This window comes from Crinia signifera, chromosome 6 (assembly GCF_055691185.1).
Source record: "Crinia signifera chromosome 6, ASM5569118v1, whole genome shotgun sequence".
Taxonomy (NCBI): Eukaryota; Metazoa; Chordata; class Amphibia; order Anura; family Myobatrachidae; genus Crinia; species Crinia signifera.
The window spans coordinates 256,005,329-256,027,697 of NC_139222.1; the positions used below are offsets into that span (position 1 = coordinate 256,005,329).

The following is a 22,369-nucleotide window of genomic DNA, read 5'->3' on the forward strand; positions in this document are numbered from 1 at the left end:
CCTTTTGAGTATTGTTACTCCTGTGTATTGCACTTAACACCTTGCTATATATATATATACCATATACATATTGGTATGTCGGCAGTTCATGTGACAACACCACCACTGTCAAAACACTATGTTTATGAAAATAACTAGGTTGGTCATAATTTATTCTTATCTTTGCAAGCTATGAAAGTGGCTGTTTATTAACAATATATTTTATTTTATTAATACAATTTGAATAATTGTTTTTTAACTAGAGCCCTCTCTTTGTCTTAACAGTTGTTACCCAGTAAACTATTTGGGAGCTGCTATCTAGTTAAGGCATTAGATTTATTTGCACATAAGTAAAGTTTATAGACAGTACATTATATTAGTGTGAGCAGAGTGCAATTACTTTCAATTGGTTGCACCTGGACAGCACTGTAAACTTGAGTGCCCGATTATTTTTTATTGTCTTTTCACTGCATATGAATCTGTATGCATGCCCGGCTTTGTTTCGGCAGCGCGTCCATCCATTATTCCCAGGAATTTCATTTCATTGCATATGGAATCTATATGTAGATTTTATATGCATGCCAGGCTGTGTGTGTTACAATACTGTAGTGTACAAGGACCTGACACAGTGCAGTACATCGGGCCCTTGCGTATAATACGCTACCCTGCGTGATGCCACGGGCCCCGCCTCCTAGTCCGCCCGCTTCTTCAGTACAGTCAACTACTTGATGCACCATCTCAACTGCACACAGTCTGTACTGCCACTGTGGTGCCAAGTTTCTTTGCCTGGTTATAGGATCCTGTAAAGTTATACCCATCTATAGTCTAAGGAAACAAATTACACAGACTGTCACTATATAATCTTGTAATACTGACACTAATAGTTGCCTGGATGTCACATTATCAATGGCTATACCACACAAAGCCTGGCAGCCGATGATGATGATGATGATGATGATGATGATGATGATGTTTGGCAGTACGGATGGTGTAATGGTTAGCATTACTGCCTCACAGTGCTGAGGTCATGGGTTCGATTCCCACCATCGTTCTAACTGTGCGAAATTTGTATATTCTCCCTGTGCTTGCGTGGGTTTCCTCCGGGTACTCCGGTTTCCTCCCAGATTCCAAAAATATACTGGTAGGCTAATTGGCTCCCAACAAATGAACCCTAAAAAGTCTGTGTGTGCGTGTACATGTGGTAGGGAATATAGATTGTAAACTCCACTGGGGCAGGGACTGATGTGAATGTTCAAATATTCTCTATAAAGCGCTGCGGAATATGTGTGCGCTATATAAGAAACTGTTAATAAATAAATAATAATAAATAGGTACTTGTTTAGTTTCACGGCGACAGCGCGAGCCCGCTCTAACTAGGAATATTGGCAGCTTGCCAAACTGCCTTAAGCTACGCTATCAGCGTAGCGTGGCAGCGTGTGCCGCTCTAGCTTTGAATCTTGGCAGCTCGCCAGCTGCCTGTACGTTATCAGCGTCCTATGCTGACTCCTCCAAGGCAGCCCAGCGCTGCTACTCCTAAGCTCATGTGAAGCCTAGTGAGCGCCTCTCACACAGCGCTTGTGCCCAGCATGATATCCTCTCTCCTGTGGAGAGGGGATCATGCGGGCGCTAGCGGAGAGGCGCTCCATGTGTGTGATACATAGGAGCATCTCAGACGCTCCAGCAGCAATGCAATGATACCCTCCTGCCTCTGACATCTGAGTAGCTATTGCTCAGATGTATGATATGGCAGGTTTGAATGTGTTCCTGAAACACCCCCACCATCCACGCCATCCCGAAGCGTGGCGAGCACAGCGGTACGTGTCCTTCCGACCTTTTCATACTCCCACCATCCATGTCGGCGTGGAGTTGATTTTATATAGTGTGGCGAGCGCAGTGAGCAACCAAGCCCGAAGCGTGGCGAGCGCAGCAAGCCCCACCAGGGGACGCAGATAACTTCACATGTATTCCACGTCCCCTCGCCATGCTTCGGGCTCGGTGACTCGCTGCACTCACCAAACTATATGAAATCAACTCCATGCCGACGTGGATGATGGGGGTATGAAAAGGTCGGGAGGACGCGTAACGCATCCGCTCGCCACGTTTCAGGATGGCGTGGATGGTGGGGGTGTTTCAGGAACACATTCAAACCTGCCATATCATATGGGGTATGAAATGGAGGCATTTGCCAGTATATAACATGGAGCACTGGCAAATGCCTCCTTCATTGTGAATAATACGCAATTGCGTCCGCACCCGCTCTTTGGACAGGAGAGGCACACGCTGCTCATGCTCCTACGTATCACAAAGATGGAGCGCCTCTCCGCCGGCACCCGCATGATCCCCTCTCCACAGGAGAGAGGATATCATGTGGGCACAAGCGCTGTGTGAGAGGCGCTCACTAGGCTTCACAGGAGCTTAGGAGTAGCAGCGCTGGGCTGCCTTGGAGGAGTCAGCGTAGGACAATGATAATGTACAGGCAGCTGGCGAGCTGCCAAGAATCATAGCTAGAGCAGCACGCACTGCCGTGCTACACTGATAGTGTAGCTTAAGGCAGTTTGGCAAGCTGTCAATATTCCTAGCTAGAGCCGCCGTGAGCTGCCGCCGTGAAACTAAACAAGTGCCAATAAATAAATAATAGCCATAATCATCATCAATTGCTGCCAGGCTGTCTACTGTACTAGCAGGATGTATCATCAATATTTTGGGATACAGTGTGTATTACAATTATATGATTTCCTTCCTTTCAAATCAAGGGGGTAACTTCGGTGTATCTAAAAATATTTTGGGGTAAAAGATAAAAAAAGTTCCCTGGCATAAGAGGTCCATGATAAATACCAATGTGAAATGAAGTATGAAATATAAATAGCAAAGTGCCATCTGGTGCCAGATCCCTTTAGGAACACTTGCTGGTGACAGTACATTTTTATTATTATCTGTGAGTGCCGATGTAGCCAACATCACGGGCAGTTGTCCTGGTCTAACGTCACTAGGGGCTTCCTAGTTTTGACACATTATAATTATTTAAATAAATATGTATTTACCTAATAAAGTTTATCACACAACAAATCCACACACAAAATGACACTGTGTATTGTTTATTGAATGTTGCATTTCAAGAAACAGTATCCTTTAGCCTGGGTCCATGATGGAGTTATATGCTGTCTGCTACTTGTGGGTAGACTGTATGTATTGGTTGTCTCAGGGGACACAGTGTGATTCTTTATTCGTGAGATTCTTCTTTTTCAAATCCTGTGACAGAAAGAGTTAAATCAAAGTATAATGTTATAAGAGGGCACAATACATTGACAAAGATGCGTGGACCCTTGTTTCTATTCTAAATCATCATCATGTTTTCTTTTTGCAAACTCACCCTCAAATATTTTAGGTTTGGTTTTGTATCTTAAGATGGATACACACTGTAAGATTATATTTTTAATCTGACTGGTTGGAAAAAAACTATTTCCTTGGAGCAAATGACAATTGACCATTTGCTCCCAAACATAGAAAACAGACAAAAATGGTCATTCAGACAAATTGGTTGAAGCATTTTGATTTAACTAATTTAAGCAAATTACTGTTTTTGTACATTTCCTAGCTGTTCTGAGCAAATGGTTGATTGTAATTTGTTCCCAGACATTACCAGATTTTCATTCCAACCGGCCAGATTGGAAAGATAATCTTGCAGTGTGTATCCATTTTACGTTTCTCTAAAAATGTGGAAAAATTGTTGAAAACAGTGAAACTCATGTAACTTAGAGGCATTTTTATTACTACAGTATTAGGTGTCAACAGCACTAATTTATAGTCATTTTTGGTAAATTACTCCCGAATCCCACCTTACCATACAGTACATTCTCTTGTGTGAAATATCACCTGAAATAATGAGAGGGGGACTTTCATGCGATTCAAACCCAAAATTAAGTTTTTGCATCTAAGTTATGAACTCGAGGCAAGACCTGACTCGGGATTCAGTTCACTCAGCTCCCCAAAAGTGATCTGAGCTGGGACTCCATTTTACTCATATCCCCTAAATTTCAGTAAATTCAGTTTAAAAAAAAAAAAAACTGCTCATCCATAATAAATAGTCATGAAACATATCAACCAAAGGAGCAGAAGATTAGAACTTTATGACATGGGTGATCACAATAGAAAATATAAGTTATAGACAAACCTTGGAAGAAACACCACTTGGACTGAGAAATACTGGAATCGTAGCAGCAGCCTTTCTGTTCACACTGCTCCCTGGTAATACCTGGATTCCCACAATCTGCCCTCTCGGACACACCAACTTTGCAGTGGCCTTTCACTGGGAGAGATACATGCAGGGGTCATTGCTGATATCAAAGCATTGGAAAGTCACAAATACTATTTTCAAGTCATAGATTCAGTTTATTGTTTTTAGAATGTATAATATTTATCAAAATTTTCAGCATATCCCTCCAAATAAAAAGCCTTTTTGGTGGATACCAGCTAACATCAAGTATCACCCCAAAAAGTTTGAAGGAGGAATTGCAGCAGATATCTCCAAATAGTCCCTCCGTTTCTCAGAGCAGCCACAGACCCTAATGTTTTCTAGGGGGGCTGCAAAGCTGTCAGGTTTACCAAGCTTAGAGTATGGCTCCGACAGCTAAAATCATCTGAAGATGGCATTCGCCTCTGTTACTTATGGGTTACATTCTACAGAAAATGCTAGGAGATGGTTCCTCCAAAACCTTTTGAAGTCTGTCCCTGCATGTATATATACAGTAACTACAACAAATTTAATGGGTTTTTTAGTCTTGCCGCAAATACAAATATAGGCTCTGAAACCCGAATATTAATAAAGATGTTCCTTAGGGATTAATATAATGGAGCACAATCTGCTTGAAATAAATTGTTGGTATATAGTTCCTGATTCAGAGATATATTCTAACCTGCATCTCCGATGGCAGGAGGACTGTGCATGCGCATGTTCAACTTGCAACTTGTCTGCTTGCAGATTCCTCAAGCCACAGCATGATTGACATTAGCAGTTCTCCTGCTTCTGAGATCTCTGAATCAGGACCTACTGTCTGTACCAACATCTTCTCTCTAGCAGCCATCTGATCACACACACACAAACTTACATCGTGTTGCCATTCTGAAGCACCATCAGTGGCATAACTACGGTGTCCCAGACCCCGCATTGGCTTGGAGGAGCCAGTGCCAATGGGGTCTGCGGGGCATTATGTAGCTCGAGTAACGGATAATGTAGCTTCAAGCAACAGATGCGGCGATGCAGGATGCTGCTGCCCACGGTCCTGGGTTCCGCAGTTAAGGTGCAGTGCAGCATTGCAGGATGCTGCTGCCTGGGGTTCCGGCTGCTGGCAGTGAAGGTGCAATCTGGGCTAATAGGATATCCTGAGACAAACCTATTAGCAGGGGTGTAGCACTGCTGCTAATAGGATGTTGCCCTTATTGGAAATCTTAAGCTACCAAAAACAACTGTGACATACTTGTATACCCAATAATAAGTGTTTTTGGAATCACAATCACTGGTGAATTATGTTTCAACTCACTGTGGAAATGACACATCTCTAAAACCATCTTCAGTAGAGGTAAAATCACTGCATTGAAATATTTAAAGAGTGTCCTTACTTGCATTGCAGGGAGAGTTATACTCTTCTACGTCATGTACATCTAGAACAGAAAAGACAAGACATTATGCCTAATGGAGAAACGTGTTAATAGAAATATCCTTGGTATACTGTACATTCATAATACTGACATTCAGAACCTCAACATGTGTCAACATCCACAAGACTTCACGTCACTATTGTGAGTGTTGACAATAGAATTTTAACAGCCATTTTTTTAATGACTTTAAACATATTAGGGACACAGTAGGTTTAGATTTAGGTTAAAGATAGGATTAGGGTTAAGTTTAGTGTCTGGGCTAGGGTTACATATCGGGTTAGGTTTAGGATAGGAGTTAGGGTTAATGCTAAAAATAGGATTAGGGTTAGGATTACAGTTCTGACTAGGGAGTTTCGGGATAGGTTTAGGGATAGGATTAGAGTTAGGGTTAACAGTAGAATTAGGCAAAGTCACCTTTGGAATGGACAGTCACATGCTTGACATACCCCCTTTCAAAATATCAACAATGTGAAGGTCAGCATGTGACATGTTGACCTCACATCCATGTCAAAATTCTGAATGCCCAAAACTTTTAGCACCCATCTTCCCTTCTGTATAATTAATATTACTGCGTATGAATTTTAGCAGAGTAAACCAAAGTAATTAAACATAAAAGGGTTTCAGAAATAACTTCCTCAAGATAAACATGCAAATAAGCCAGCCTATTACTAGAACACATACCCCTGGTAAAAGATAAGTCAAGCTTCAGAAACATTACTTTATCCACAATTTAAACAATAAGTACATGTATGTTATGAGCGTATTTCTACCTACCTGGAACATAATAGTCATAAACTGCGACATTTGCAGGATGCAGATTTTTCACGTGCGTTTCTTCATTGAGCACAAGAACAAAGTGTTCATCTGTGTGAGTGAGCTGTGGATGAACAGAGCAAGTCACTGAAGGTAACCAAAAATGCGAAGGGCAAATGTCGTAAAATGCCTGGGTGGATCTGTATGGCCATTATGTGTGGGCCCATGTCTGACCTAATGGCACCTTTGTGAATCAGAGTACCCAGAGGGGAGACATGGAACAAGTTCACATTTTGATTCTTTATAAAGTACACTACTACAAAAGAGATAGCTTGTATAGAGTATATGGAATCATGTAAAGGTCTGTTTATGGAGCAGCTTGAATTTGCATGCGAATGTGGAACCCCAAACCTCAGTCATCAATATCATCTTTATTTGCCAAATATGCTACAGTACTCTCCTGCTTGCTATTAAATTTATGCAACTTATCTATGAAACTGAGTACAAGGCAGAATGGTTTCCATATGTATTATTATTATTATTATTATTATTATTATTATTTACAGTTTCTTATATAGCGCAGCAGATTCCATTGCGCTTTACAACTGATGACAACATAAGAAACTGTAAATAAATAAATAAATAAACACTGAAAGAACAAAACTGGGTAACGACAGACAGACTTGGAGGTAGGAGAGCCCTGCTGCAAGCTTACAATCTATAGGGATATAGGGGGGAAACACAAGGACAGGCACCAGTAATAGCATAGCAGTCCCACCAAGTTACAAGTCCAGAAGGGAAGCTATATAATACATAAGTGCCTCAGAGGGTTATGCGTGTGGTACTTAAATATAATAGGCTTGCCTGAAGAGGTGAGTTTTCAGGGAATGCTTGAACGTTTGGAGGCTTCATGAAAGTCTAATTGTGCATGGAAGGGCATTCCATAGGATGGGAGCAGCCCTATGAAAGTTCTGTAACAGTGAATGGGAGCTGGTGATCGGTGCAGAAGAGAGATGCAGATCTTGTGCAGAGTGGAGAAAGGGAGTTGTGAGATATTTTGCGATAATTGAGGTGATATAGTTTGGTGTAGTTTGGTTAATAGCTTTATTTGTGAGTAGAAATATGTTGTATTGAATACGGTAGAATAAGGGCAACCAATGGAGGGACTGGCAGAGCGAATCAGCAGGCGATGTACATCTGGTTAGGAAGATCAGCCTCGCTGCATCGTTAAAAATAGATTGCAGTGGCGAGAGTCTTTTGTTGGGAATACCAACGAGGAGACTATAGCAATAATCAATGTGAGAGATAATGAGTGTGCGTGGATTAGCATTTTAGAAGAGTTGTGTGTAAGATAGGGTCATATCCTAGGCATCAAGCTTAAAGGGTTGGGTAGATTGTCTCGTTGTCGACAGTTATATAGATATTAGGATGCTATCTGCTCCAGGCTGGTGGGAATATAATTAATTCAGTTTTGGAATTGTTAGGTTTGAGGTAGCAAGAAGACATCCAAGATGAGATTGCAGATAGGCATTCAGAGACACGGCCAAAATCACTGGTGACAACTCTGGGGTTGATAGATAGATTTGAATGTCATCTGCATATAAGTGATACTGGAATCCGAAAGAGCTGATTAGTTTGCCAAGAGATGAGGTATATATTGAGAAGAGCAGAGGACCTAAAACTGAGCCTTGCGGTAATCCAACTGACAGAGGTAGTGAAGAGGAGGTGGTATCAGAGATGCGAACCCTGAAAGAGCGATCAGATAGGTAGGATGAGAACCAGGAAAGAGCTGTATCATTAAGGCCTATGTAGTGTAGTGTTCGTATGAGGAGAGAGTGGTCAACAGTGTCAAAAGCAGCAGAGAGATCTAGAAAAATGAGTAATGAGGAATGGCCTTTAGATCTAGCAGTGACCAGATCATTCACTACTTTAGTCAGTGCTGTCTCTGTGGAGTGTTAGAACTGAAGTGGATCCAATAAGTTGTGAGAGTTAAGAAAGTGTGTGAGACAAGAGTAGACAAGTCTCTCGAGTAGGTGTGAGCTGAGATATAGGACGGTAGTTAGAGAGAGAGTTAGGGTCAGAATTGTGTCTTTTCATGCATGTTTGCATGTTTGAAAAGAGACATGTTTGAAAAGAGAAGGAAAGATACCTGTAGGAAGAGAGAGAGATTGCAGATTTTAGTTAAGTGTGGGATGAGCACAGGAGAAAGAATTTGACTGACTTTTGAGGGTACAGGATATCAAGAGGAGAGGTAGTGTAGTAGGAGGATGAGAAAAGTTTTGATACTTCTTCATCATTTGTGAGCTCAAATGAGGAAAACGTGCCAGAGGGCTCATGTAAGGAAAGGAGTAGGTCACTGGCTGTGGAGGAGCATACCATCTCATATCGTATGTTATCAATCTTCTCCTTAAGGTATATATATGCATGCATATAGATCTGATACTTTGACAGACTTCATACATTGTTATTGTCTGTTATCTACCCCGACATATCCCAATGTAGCATGTGTATAAGGCAAGTTTATGGGGGGGGGGGGGGTTGCGACAAATGAACATTTCATAGAATCACTACACTACTTATATTTTATGGATTTGTAGCTGAATTATTTCCATGAAAACAGATTATTTTATGCGTAAATACAGCCAAAAATTAAAATCAAATAATACATTCCATACCTTGTCTAAGTAAATGGTGACATTACTTTCTGACACCTCTGTTCTTTTCACTAAAGGATTTTTCTCCAACTGCAGGAAGTAAAACAACAACATGGATGTTCAAAATATTTGCAGCATGATTTTATATACATACAGTATACATACACACACACACACACACACACACACACACACATAGGGCTGCCATAAGAAATTGTGGGACCCGGGACTGATAAAATCAATATCAATATCTGCTGTGATACACATATTTGATTGCAAATATGGGGGGCTGCTTCTTCTAAGGGGGCTGCCGGTCTTCTGCTTCTATGAATAATGGACCATCACAAAATGTCCACCCCCATACAGCACAGTTTCAGATAACTGTCTGCTTTATGGGGGCGGACATTTTATGATGTTCCGTCCATTTCCAAAGCAGCAGAAGCCAGGAGGGGAGCCGGGACCGAAGCGCAGACAAGTAAATCTGCAATTACCGTCCGCAGCACAGACGCAGCGCGCGGCGTTACAATAGCCCCGCAGACCCCCGGTGCCCGAACTTACACAGCACCTCCCTGCTACCGTGGGGTCTGCAGAGCTATTGTTACGCCACTGCTGGCGCGAGTGACTAGCCAGGTCTTGTGCAAATGCCAGCACTGGGCTTCTTTGTTTTGCTGAAAATGCATCTTAGTAAATATGACACATAATGAGAATGTGCTGATTAATATGAATATTGACACTTGTACAGTATATTGTGTGTGTGACTGAGCCTGTATACAAAGCAGAACAGATTTTACATTGAAAAGCTGCTAGTGATATACAGTATACAGATTCAGAGGCAGAATCTCACACAGATATACAAGTGTTGCAAATCAAATTAACCAGCACAGTTTCCCTGTGTGTCCTACTTGCATTGTGTTGTGACACATGCATTTATTTTTCACCAAATAGACACAAAACAGATGCCCAGTTCTAGCACGGTCTCTCAGGACCTGGCACACAGGAAGGGGCTGCATATGGACACATCTGGAATACCATCTTCCAGATTTCAGATGGTGATAGACATTATAGCCTATAGATCACAATATTTACCAGGAGGGTATCTGTAGGATCCTTCCCTGGCAATGGCCTCATGCACATTTATGGTCTGATAATGACACATGGGCAATAGGTGGGCAGCCCCAAACCAACAGATAAAGGGATCACACTAGCTAGTATTTCATCTTTGTGCATTGATGGCCTGGACTGTCTTTCCATGATTTTGTGCATAAAGCTCAATAATTCAAAAATATGCCCATGATAGCCCGGTTTCCTTCATTTGCCAATGCTGTCAGACTTGGTTCCAGTTTCACCAAAACACAGAATTAATTCTAACTTTGCATGCCCACAGTACAACATTTGAAGAGCTATATAATAGTTTATTAAATGCCATTTCCTACCTTTTTAATACTCTTCTTATCAGGCACAAATCCTGACAGAAACTCCACCACAACCAGTGCCATGTTAGTCTCCTCCCGCTTTCCTGTGTATCTAGAACAGGATGGAAGAGTAAAGTGAGGGAGCTCCAGGTTTCTTAGCAAAATGTACCAAAAATGGTCAATCTTGGACTATTGTGACCTATTCCACTCTGGTCTTCCTTTGTGTCACCTCTCTCCACCTAAATACTGTATATTCTTAATAAAGTTTCTTATCTCATTTTAGTAACTTGAGGTATTGTGTCTGTCTCCACTCCACTCCTGCCCCTCACCCCATCCCCAAACATTTTTCACCGACTCAGAATACAGTTAATAGTAACTTTCATATAAGTCGATGGTCGTAAAACACTCTTCTCCTCTCCTAAAGTATCTCAACATCTATGTCACTACACCTACTGCCCATGACACTCTTACATCATCTTTTCTCCATCAAAACAAGTAAAAATTACCATATAAATATAGACAAAAAGCAGCTGCCCCCAGCTTTTCCAGAACCTTCAAACCAATATGAGCAATAGTGGGCAGGAAATGGAAAGTGGACTGGTGCTATATCGTCTAACCAGATGTACAGTATATGGAAGGTAGCCAAAATGCCCAAACCAACGGGAGAAGATGTAATAGTACATAAATGTATTACATTTATTAAAATATATAAAACATGAAAATATATAAATGCTATGGGATTAGTCTTTCAACATCTTATCATAAAAGGGTGATACAATGGACTAATGCCATCAAAGCAGAAAGGTCCTGAATTTAGTTGCTTATCACAACCACAGAGAATATGGCCCTTATTCAGGTCCATTCATAAGGCCTTCTGCGGTCACACGCGGCCAGTGTTTTGGCTTAGCAAATTTCTGCGCATGTGCTTGGTGCGTGCGGCCACGGTGAACAAAATGTTCACCGGGTGCACGCACCCAACCTTGTGGCCGCTGGACGTGGGGGGTGTGGGGTAGCCCATTATCATATGGGAACGTCCAGCATTTCATGAACGTTCCCATGAGAATGCTGGGCGGACATTCCCATGAAAATGCTGGGCGATCTATTGCTAATGGGCCGAGACGGGTATGCGGGGCGCGAGCAGCTGACCACCAGATGTCAGCTGCCCATCCACTTCCCCCTGAGCATCCATGCATTTGCGCGGTTGCTCAGAGCAACCGTACATATGCGATCACCTTCCACATCTTTCGAATGGTCAGTGACCATTGAAAGATGTGGGAGGGTCCCAGTGGCATGTGAATGGATGTTTATGTGAAACATCCAGTTGCATGCTGTCTGAAGGAACATGCCTTGTGAATGGTGGGCCGGCGTAACACCATTTTGCAAGGCGGGATCTGGTTGACTTGCAAGGATGAGAATTTGCATCTGAGCGCATCAACCAGAATAACCCCCTATATGCGGCCAGGAAATAAGAAAGCATTATTTCTGGCCACTGTAGCCTGAAGACAGTAGCACTTATTCAATCACATTTTGTCCTGTTTTAAATTCAAGAAATTGTCTTATAATTTGTATTTCTCTAGAGACTTTCAAATACAGTATATTAAAGTAAAAGCAGATGTGGCAATGGATTCAGCTTTTACAGTGTTATTCTTACCTGACATCCACATGAAGTTCAAACTGTTTTTGTCCTTCATGGGTACAGACTGCTGGTTGGGTGCTGACATTGACGGAAAAGTGGTCATCCGAATGGTCAGGAATACTGTGATAATGCAGATGTGACTGCAGGCAAATAAATATTGTATCAACAACAATATGGCTATTAAACATATCACATCCAGTTATGTTCAAATCATATACAGTGGCGCAAAAAAGTATTTGTACAGCCACCGATTGTGCAAGTTGACCCACTTAAATAAATGAGAGGTCTGCAATTTCCATCATAGGTACACGACAGAATGTGGAAATCACATTGTATGATTTTTAAACAATGTATTTATATATTCTTGCGGAAAATAAATATATGGACACCTGCCAACCAGAAACATTTTTGGCTCTCACAGACCTGTTACTTCTTCTTTAAGAAACTCTTCTATTCTCCACTTGTTACCTGTATTAATGTCACCTGTTTGAAATGGTTATCTGTATAAAAGACACCTGTCCACACCCTCAAAGAGTCAGACTGCAACCTCTCCACTCTGGCCAAGACCAGAGAGCTGTCTAAGGACACCAGGAACCAAATTGTAGAGCTGCACAAGGCTGGGATTAGGGAAGAGTTTAACTGTTGGCGCAAGTATAAAAAAAATGGAAGAAATGCAAGATCACTGACAATCTCCCTCAACCTGGGACTCCATGCAAGATCTCACCTTGTGGGGTATCAATGATCTTGAGAACGGTGAGGAATCAGCCCAGAACTACACAGGGGGGACCTTGTCAATGACTTCAAGAGAGCTGGGACCACAGTCACAAAGGTTACCATTAGTAACACACTACATCGTCATGGATTGAAATCCTGCAGTGCCCAAAAGTCCCCCTCGTTTAAGTCAGCACATGTCCAGGCTTGTCTAAAGTTTGCCCATCACCATCTGGCCAGAGGATTAGGAGAATATCATGTGGGTTCAGATTAAAGCAAAATAGAACATTTTTTTATAAACTCCACTCTCCGTGTTTGGAGGGAGAAGAATGATGAGTTGCATCTCAAAAACACCATACCCACTGTGAAGCATGGAGGTGGAAACATCATGCTTTGGGGCTGCTTGTCTGCAAAGGGGACAGGACGACTGATCTGTTTAACCCTTTCAAGTCCAACGTCTAGTCAGGCTCAACAGCCCTAGCGGTAGTAGCAGATCCAGTTCTGAGCCACTTTAAAATAAGAACATTAACATCATTCAACATTCAATGTAGACCACTTGTGAAAAAAAAATACCAATTAATTTAAACTTTTGAATCAGACTGTTTGATTTGAAAATAAAAAATAAAAAATTGGACTGCAAAGGGTTAAGGAGAGGATGAACGGGGCCATGTATTGTGAGAATTTGGCCAAAAACCTTCTTCCCCCAGTAAGAACATTGCAGATAGAACATGGCTGGGTCTTCCAGCATGACAATGACCCCAGACACACCAGCTGGGCAACTAAGGAGTGGCTCCTTAAGAAGCATTTCAAGGTACTGGAGTGACCTAGCCATTCTCCATACTCCAACTCAATAGAAAATCTGTGGAGGGAGTTGAAAGTCCGTGTTGCCCGGCAACAGTCCCAAAATATGACCGATCTAGAGAAGATCTGCATGGAAGAGTGGGCCAAAATACCTGCTACAGTGTGTGCAAACCTGGTCAAGAACTACAGGAAACATTTGACCTTTGTAACTGCCAACCGAGATTATACTACAAAGTATTGAGTTTAACTTTTTGATTGTCCAAATATTTATTTTCCCCAGGAATATACAAATACATTGTTTAAAAATCATACAATGTGGTTTCCAGTATTTTTTCTCTGTATTCTGTCTCTCACAGTTGGTGTACCTATGATGGAAATTACAGACCCTCTCATCTTTTTAAGTGGGTCAATTTGCACAATTGGTGACTGTCCAAATACTTTTTTGCCCCACTGTATTTTTAGTTTATTTTGAAAATATATATTTTTTTACAACCAAATTTGCTATATTTTTTGTAACTCAAAAACATACAAAATCACCATTAACATATATAAAAGTAAATAAAACATTTTATAAATCAAAGGGTTAATACTTGAAAGTGATATACAGTAGGTGTGTGTCAATCAATTAACAGAATATCCTGTCATGTCTGCATATTACTTAACCTATAGAACAGGGGCGGATTGGGGACTAAAAGTGGCCCTGGAATATTTCTGGAAGTGGCCTCATGTGGGCGGCAACAAATCAATAATGGGTGGAGCCAACATAACAGTAGGCGGGATTACCACATCACTATACTTAGATACATTGTTGACAGGCAAAACTAAAGCATCAATAGTGTCTGAATATCAGATTCATCAATATTAACTTGTGTTTGTTGGTGAGACTGTAAAATGTGAATGGACCCATGGTTGTCTGGCACTAACCCCAGACTTTACACACTCTTAACTTCAGGCTGTTGATACTGTATGTTGATACTGGACATTGCCTCTCTCTGAAAAGAGTCAGAAAACACTATATACACTAACCAGGATCACATCACCATAATGCCCAGTACGCATGACAGCACACGCCGCTATGCCCAGTACGCATGACAGCACACACCATTATGCCCAGTACACATGACAGCACACGCCGTTATGCCCAGTACGCATGACAGCACACGCCATTATGCCCAACACATTACAGCACATGCCGTAATGCCCAGTACACATTACAGCACACGCCATTGTGCCCAGTATATATTATAACACATAAGTGCTGCTTACCTACATGCTTGTTGCCAGGCGTTATATGCCCCTTGCAGGGGTTACATGCTGGTTGCCATGAAGGGGGCATTTTATGGTCGTTGTCACAGGGGGGTGGGGGTGGGGGGGGGCATTTTAAGCTCATTGCCCAAGGGCTGGAAAAGCTGACATGCTGCTCAGCAGAGTAGGTGAGCGGGTTGTCAGCACGACAGGGGACTGGATGTGGCTGGAATAAAGGGGGGGGGGGGGGGGCTTCCTATTTTGGTAGTCCTAGGCGGCTGGGCCCCACAATTTATGATTTATGCTGGCAGAGAGACAATAATTTTGCCTATTCAGTGGTGCTGGGCTGCTGGCAGTGCTTTTACTTACAGTTAACTGATGCCACTTTTGCCACACACAGCCACTGAACTGAGAGTAGTCTTCTGCTACTGTGAGCGGACTCGGAGTAGAACAGCAGAAGCCATGACTGAGGACTCCAACATAGGCTACAAGTTCTCCTGTTCTCTTCCTCCCACCCTGCCCCAGCATAGTTTGCGCCTCTTGTAATGTGCGCAGTGACGTCCCGACGCACATACAATCACAGACTCAGAGTGAGACTGTCTGCATTGTCTTCCTTTTCTTAAGTGCTAGAACAGTTAATAAAAAAGAAAAAAAAAATACAAAATTGTTCACTGATTATTGCCAAATGCTCCAGCTTTGCCACTGAAGTGAATGGGAGCCAGTGAGAGCATGTGCCCAAGTCACTATCACTTCAATGGGACCGGTTAGTGATGTGAAGAGATACCAGGGTGCAGTGTTACCTCTAGCACAAAACCTTCTGATTTTATCACTATTAACACTTTATGAACCACCAAAAAATTTGCACATCTCAACATAGCTTTTCTTTTATATTCTCTATGTTAATTATAAAGGACTGAGTAATGTCCTTTTTAGGAGAGCATGGTCAATCAAAGGGGGCGTGTCCTTCTAATGAAAGGGGTGGTGAAGCAGACTGGGGTGGTGATGCTGACACATATGTTGACAGAGACAGCCACTGACACACAAATGCTGAAACAGACACTAATTTGCAGACAGACTGACACACAGATACTGACAGATGCTAAGATACTGACACACAGCCATTGACACAGAAGCTGACACTCTGACACCACCACATGGACAGATGCTGACACACAGATACAGTACAAGGAGGCCGACACACAGAAATACGATGACACAGAAATATGCTGACACAAAAATAGAGGTTGACACTGACACACACAAACAGATGGACGCTGACAAACAGGAAGACGCTGGCATGATGCAGTCACACAGAGATACTGGCACGCAAACAGACACTGACACATGGAAGCTGGTAGAGATACTGACAGACAGATGCTGACAAACAGATAATGACGGTGCTGACAAAGATGCCAACACTCTCACAGCACTACATGGACAGATGCGGACACACAGACATACAGACTCTGAAACATGGATGCTGAAACACAAAGACGCTGACACACACAAAGAGGCTACTACAAAGACACTGACATGCAGACAAACATTAACACATGGAAGCTTACACAATAAAAACTGGGACACTGACAGGCAGATGTTGACACACACATACATGCAGAAAGATACTGACACAGACAGAAGCTAACACACAGATATAGGCCCTTATTCATATCTAATCGCAGTACACATTTGTTCTCAAAATGGCCAAAACCATGTGCACTGCAGGTGGGGCAGATGTAACATGTGCAGAGAGTTAGATTTGGGTGGGGTATGTTGAAACTGAAATCTAAATTGCAGTGTAAAAATACAGCATCCAGTATTTACCGTGCACAGAAACAAAATAACTCACACAAAACTAACAATCTCTGCACATGTTACATCTGCCCCACCTGCAGTGCACATGGGTTTGCCCATTTTGAGAACAAATGTGTACTGCGATCAGATCTGAATAAGGGCCATAGGCTGTAAGTAAAGGCCCCCATACATTAGGCCGAATTGTCCTTAGGACAAGTCGGACCAATTCTCGTGTGAGCTGCCCGGCAGCTCCCTGGGAGGCTCACATACAATTTGGCACTTGATGAGCCAGTTTTTACATGTGATAAATCGCTTGCGATTTATCACATGTAAAACAAATGGGGAGCTGCAGGGTGGTGAGGAGCAGTGGGGCGGGCAGCGGCGATGCCAATGAGGAGCAAGGCAGTGGCAGTAGTGGGTGTGGGAGGCGGCTCTCAAATGAGTTCCCGGCGGATGCCGGGTGCGGCGAGTGATGCTGACCTGGCCGGGCATGTTGTGATCACAAATAGCAGCGCTGCGGGACGGGCAGTGCAGTGGCGGCTATTACATTTTCAAAATACCTGTCAAATGACCGGCCGTTCTCTAATTGGCTGAGAGAGAACGGCCTATTTGTGATCACAACATGCTGGGCCAGGTCAGTGTGTGCTGGTGCTCAGGGACCCGCTACCCGCCGTGCTACTCCCGGTCAGTCTGCATGCATATGCATAGCATACAGAGAGGTCGGACGTGATCTTATGTGCTCACCGTCCAACCTCCCTGATCTGGTTCCGATGCGCACGGATCGGATCAGATGTCACACAACTGCGATTTTGGGCCGATTTCACCTGGTTATCGGCCCAAAGTGCCGAAATCGGATGAAATCGTCCCAAAATCGCATAGTGTATGGGGGCCTTAAGGGATTTGGACCCAAAGCAGGTCACAGGGTGATGCCCATGGTGTGTGCTTACTGTATATAAGTATACTGGAAAATGACGCATCCTGTAATAATAATACCCTGAAGGACAACACCCCATACGCGCACACACACATCTATATCCAGGGGCTTAACTAGAACTTTATGGCCACCCCCCAGCCTTCGTCACTACAATGCCTCTTAGTGGGAGAGAGAGAAAAGAGAGATCAAGATAGATAGATAGAGTTTTCATTGAAAAATAAGGAATGAGGGAGAGAAAGAGAAACAGATGAGCAAGAGAGGGAGAAGCATTAATGGGGCTTTAGAACAGACAGATGTGGGGGAGAGGGCACAGAGAGAAGACCTGACAGGATGGGTGACAGAGAGAGGGACGGATGGGATGGGCCGCAGAGAGAGGGACGGACGGGATGGGCCACAGAGAGAGGGACGGACGGGATGGGCCACAGAGAGAGAGGGATGGGAAGAGAGAGAGAGAGAGAGAGGGGGGATGGGAAGAGAGAGAGGGGGGTGGGAAGAGAGAGAGGGAGGGGGTGGGAAGAGAGAGGGAGAGAGAGGGGGGATGGGAAGAGAGAGAGAGGGATGGGGAGAGAGAGAGAGAGAGAGAGGGGGGAGAGAGAGAGAGAGAGAGAGAGAGAGAGAAAGAGAGAGAGAGATGGATGGGCCACAGAGAGAGATGGATGGGAGGGGCCACAGAGAAAGAGAGAGAGAGATGGATGGGAGGGGCCACAGAGAGAGAGAGATGGATGGGAGGGGCTATATATAGAGAGAGAGAGAGAAGGATAGGATTGGGCATAGATGGATGCACAGGCAGGACATTAGTGAGGGTGTAGAAGATTGAGGATGCAGCAGTTTACACAGTCCCCCTCTCACCTGATTAATTCTTCAGTGACCTCTTCCTCGGCAGCAGAAAGAAGATGCGCAGCACCAGCAGTAGCCCTCCACTGGCTCCCACACAGCCTCCAAGACCCCATGAGCAGGTTACCTCTGGAAGGGCATAACATCGCAGCGGGGGCTGCGGGGCTACAGAGACGCTGACTGATGAGGAGGTGGGGGCTTAGATTGTTGTGGGCGGAGCTTACTTTGACTGGGGGCGGAGCTTATTTTGACCAGGGGCGGAGCTTCAGGCGACCCCAGGCGGAGGGGGAAGACAGTAACCGTGCAGAAGTCACTGTACAGAGTGGTGTAAGGGGCGGAGCCTATGATTTCCCGGCCATCGCCTATCAGCGGCCGCCGGCGCCCACGCCGCACACACACAGCGGCGCAGCACTTCCCCCCTCCTCCTCACAACAACCACGCCAAGAATAATCAATAATGCAATGGTGATTGCATAATGTATAAAATAAAAATATGAGTCCCGGATCAGCGGCAACACCGCACAAGTGCCCTGCTACTATATGCGCCCCTGCCTCCTCCTGTGTGACTGAGTCCCGGAGAACAGCGGGCAGGAAGAGGCGGGCCACATACAGTAGTAACTAACAGGGCACCGTGTGCGGCGTTGCCGCCAATCGGGGGACTCACTCATATTTTTATTTTATACATTATATGAATACAGTGAATGGCATTTTTGATTATTGTTAGGCATGGTCCATCCATGTTGTGGAGGCTGGAGGAGGAGGGGCAGGCAGTTCAGTGGTGGACAGAGAACAGCGCAGCGGCCGGGAGGAGGCGGGGCTACTATCTCTGACAGCAGCCACCCACCAATGACAGACGGAGGAGGCAGGGTAGGGATGGACATCGGAAGCCAACCATCAAATGATGGCAGTACTTCCACCATTGAAACTTTCGATGCGATGGTAATTAACCATCGCATCAAAAGTATTCGATGGTGAAAACTAGTTATATGACTAGCGCATGCGCAAAAGCCTGTATTGCCATTTGTAAGGTGGTAATTGGGTTTGGTGACAGGGCCCAGGCTCTGAGCAACATATTACTTTATCACTGGACATTGTGTGTATAATATACATATATAATATTCACACAATGCCCAATGATAAAGTAGTATATTAATTTTGTACACATTATTAACACTTTAACAGCAAGTAATCAAAATGTAATAAAAATAGATAAATTGTAAACTAACTCGCTTTAGGTTTCACTATTTTTCCAGATAGGAAAATGTCTATTTATTAAGGCAAGTGTAACTACACACACACACACAAATAAGGGAGATGATGGTACAGTGGTCATCACATCATTAATATGGTGAGATAAATATTGCAAAGAGCAGGGCCAGCTCTACCATTAGGCAGCTGCCTAGGGTGCCAGGATCTGAGGGGGCACCACTAATAATGCTACACACTAGGCGATTCTAGCTTCCATCGTCAGCTATATGGTCGCTCAGTGACCATATTACCGGTGATACCTAGCGACCTTCGCCATGTGTGCGCTCCCACCGCAGCCCAGCGACGGTCGCAGGAACTTGCTAGAATCGCTGGTCACCAGTAAAATACTGATAACCAGCAATTCAGTCGCCGAGCGACCAGGTCACGTAATATAAAAAAATAGTTCACTATATATAAAAACAGTTAAGGTGCCCCTACACTGAGGCGATTTGGTCTGATTTTGGCCAATTGCGACCAATCGCCACGTTAAATCGGACCAAATCGCCTCTCACTGACATGCCGTTGGGTCCCGTGCGCATCGGAACCCGACCAGGTGGTCGGACCGGCAGGCCGTCCACCCGTTCCTCCTGGCGGTGAGGCGGGCCGGAAGCAGGGACGCATGCATCCATCACAACGGATCGCATGCGTCCGTGCTTCCGGGAAGGTCCTGGCAGCTTGCAGGCTGTCGGGTGTCCGTACACTGTTGCGAGGCGTCGCAGCAGTGTATGGGCACCTTTAGCTTGGTCCATTCCACTGGTACCCCAGGACTGTGTATATTGTTCCTCACTATATTCACAGAAACAGACAATCTCTGACCAACACTTCACTGATGATCATATAGTGGTTGCTGCCTGGTAATACTAATGCAGTATATTAATGAGTGTTGTATGTGACTGACATTCACAGATATCTGTAGCTAGTTGTATTGTGTACTTATTATTATTGTAGCTTGCCTGAGCTGGTATAACATTCAGTGACGTCTCCTCCTCTGAATCCTCCAGAGCTCAGTGTGTCTGTGAAATTTGCTGCTGTTTGAGTGACTGGTGCTGCAGGGTGAGGTTTGTGCTCTGATTGGCTCTCTGAGTCAGTGAGAGCCAATCAGAACTAGCAGTGGGCCCTGTTGCCTAGCAGCTACAGCAACCATAGAGAGGGAGAGGGAGGGAAGCAGAGAGAAAGTCAGACAGCCTCCAACGAACCTAGGAAGTTTCCCTGACACAGACACAGCAGCCAGGGGAGGCATAGCTTTTGGGAATTACAAAAAATAAGCCACCATCGGTACACCATCGAATGATTAGCATTCGATGGTGACAAACATCGGAAGGTCACCATTAAATGGCAAAAACACTAACATCGAAAGAAAACCATCGATGTTTCCGAAACATCGACCATCGATGTCCATCCCTAAGGCAGGGCCGCACACAGGTACTGGGCGACGCCTCCTGCCGCTGAGCAGCCCCGGCCTCAGCCACAGGCTATCCCTGTGTCAGTGAATGTGGCTCTGAGTCTGCGCACGCATGCGCAGCTTTCGGCGGCCGCGGCCTCTGTAGTGTCGGCCTCCCGGGAAAATTCCCGGTAGATATAATGGCCAATCCGCCCCTGCTATAGAAGACATTCCTAGGGAACCGTCTTAAATAATAATGCAATTTTTCGGGTAATTACTTAATCCTTTGAGTGCCAAGTGAATTTATATTGCATGGTTTTTCATATAAATATATACAACGGGATTATCCTAAATTGTTCTCTTACAACAATATCAAACAAATAGGTTTGTCCTGTTTTATGAATAAATAAAAAAAATAACTTAATAACTTCATAATATTATGTATCATACTGTATGTCACAGACTCAGTAATACCTGTAATATGAAAATCTCATTAAATTTGTCATGTCCACCAAATACAAAATGTAGGTATTATAAATCATAGAAATTATATTAGTAATAAATGCAAGGATTCAGTTTCAGTTTGTGGTGCCCTAGAATACAGTGCATAAAGTCACCCTTATAGTGGTGGCACTCTGGTGCTTCCACCACTTAATGTGCACCATCCATATCTGAACCTAATCTGGATTAATGTCATACTGCGAGGGCAGCCGAGAGGGGGGGGGGGGGGGGAGTGGGTACTAATTACCCGGGCCCAGGCTTGCTGGAGGGGCCCCGCAGGGGCTCTGGTCCGATCCCTCCATCCCTCCCAGGTAGCAACAGCAGCACACACTTCGACAGCATGTGCTGTGGTGACGGCAGGCTCAGCATGAGTGTCTCACTGACAGCGTGAGAGGTCATGCTGAGCCTGCTGTCAGCACAGCACGTGGCCTAAGTGTGGGAGGTGCCCACACCTCCCACACTTAGGCCACGCCCCCCAAAATTTTCCGGGGACCAGAATTCCTCTCGGCTGCCCTTCATACTGCCACAGAAACGCTGTGTGGGTTCTGCCTGCACTGAACCCTCTGGCAAGTATACACTTGTGGTTGAGCCTATTAGGTGTGGATGATTCACACTCGCAAATCATCACAGCACCGGGCACACTTTACAGAAGACTGAATTTGCTTAAAAGTCCTTGCACCTCCATACGGTTGCGAATTCGGCCCTGTGTAGGGTGCGAGATCGGCTTAATTCTGGTGCCATTGAACCCTTCGACACTAATAGGAACGACCCCTAAGAATACCAAGAATGCACCAGTGCCATTAACTTTAATACCACATAAGAACCTTATTGA

The 22,369-nt window shown here is 44.1% G+C and overlaps 1 protein-coding gene across 1 annotated transcript in view; it reads right to left on the reverse strand.

Annotated features, from left to right (window-relative positions):
* Positions 1 to 3,090: 3,090 nt before the first annotated feature.
* Positions 3,091 to 22,369, reverse strand: part of LOC146009238 (alpha-2-macroglobulin-like) — a 138,227-nt gene continuing 118,948 nt past the window's right edge. Inside the window, exons 31-37 of the mRNA XM_083149400.1 lie at positions 12,105 to 12,229; positions 10,475 to 10,565; positions 9,063 to 9,131; positions 6,409 to 6,511; positions 5,596 to 5,637; positions 4,151 to 4,285; positions 3,091 to 3,228 (exon numbers count right to left, since the gene is read on the reverse strand). Of these exons, the coding sequence (XP_083005526.1) occupies positions 3,200 to 3,228; positions 4,151 to 4,285; positions 5,596 to 5,637; positions 6,409 to 6,511; positions 9,063 to 9,131; positions 10,475 to 10,565; positions 12,105 to 12,229 (594 nt within the window). The 3' untranslated portion in view covers positions 3,091 to 3,199. The remainder of the gene's footprint in view (positions 3,229 to 4,150; positions 4,286 to 5,595; positions 5,638 to 6,408; positions 6,512 to 9,062; positions 9,132 to 10,474; positions 10,566 to 12,104; positions 12,230 to 22,369) is intronic.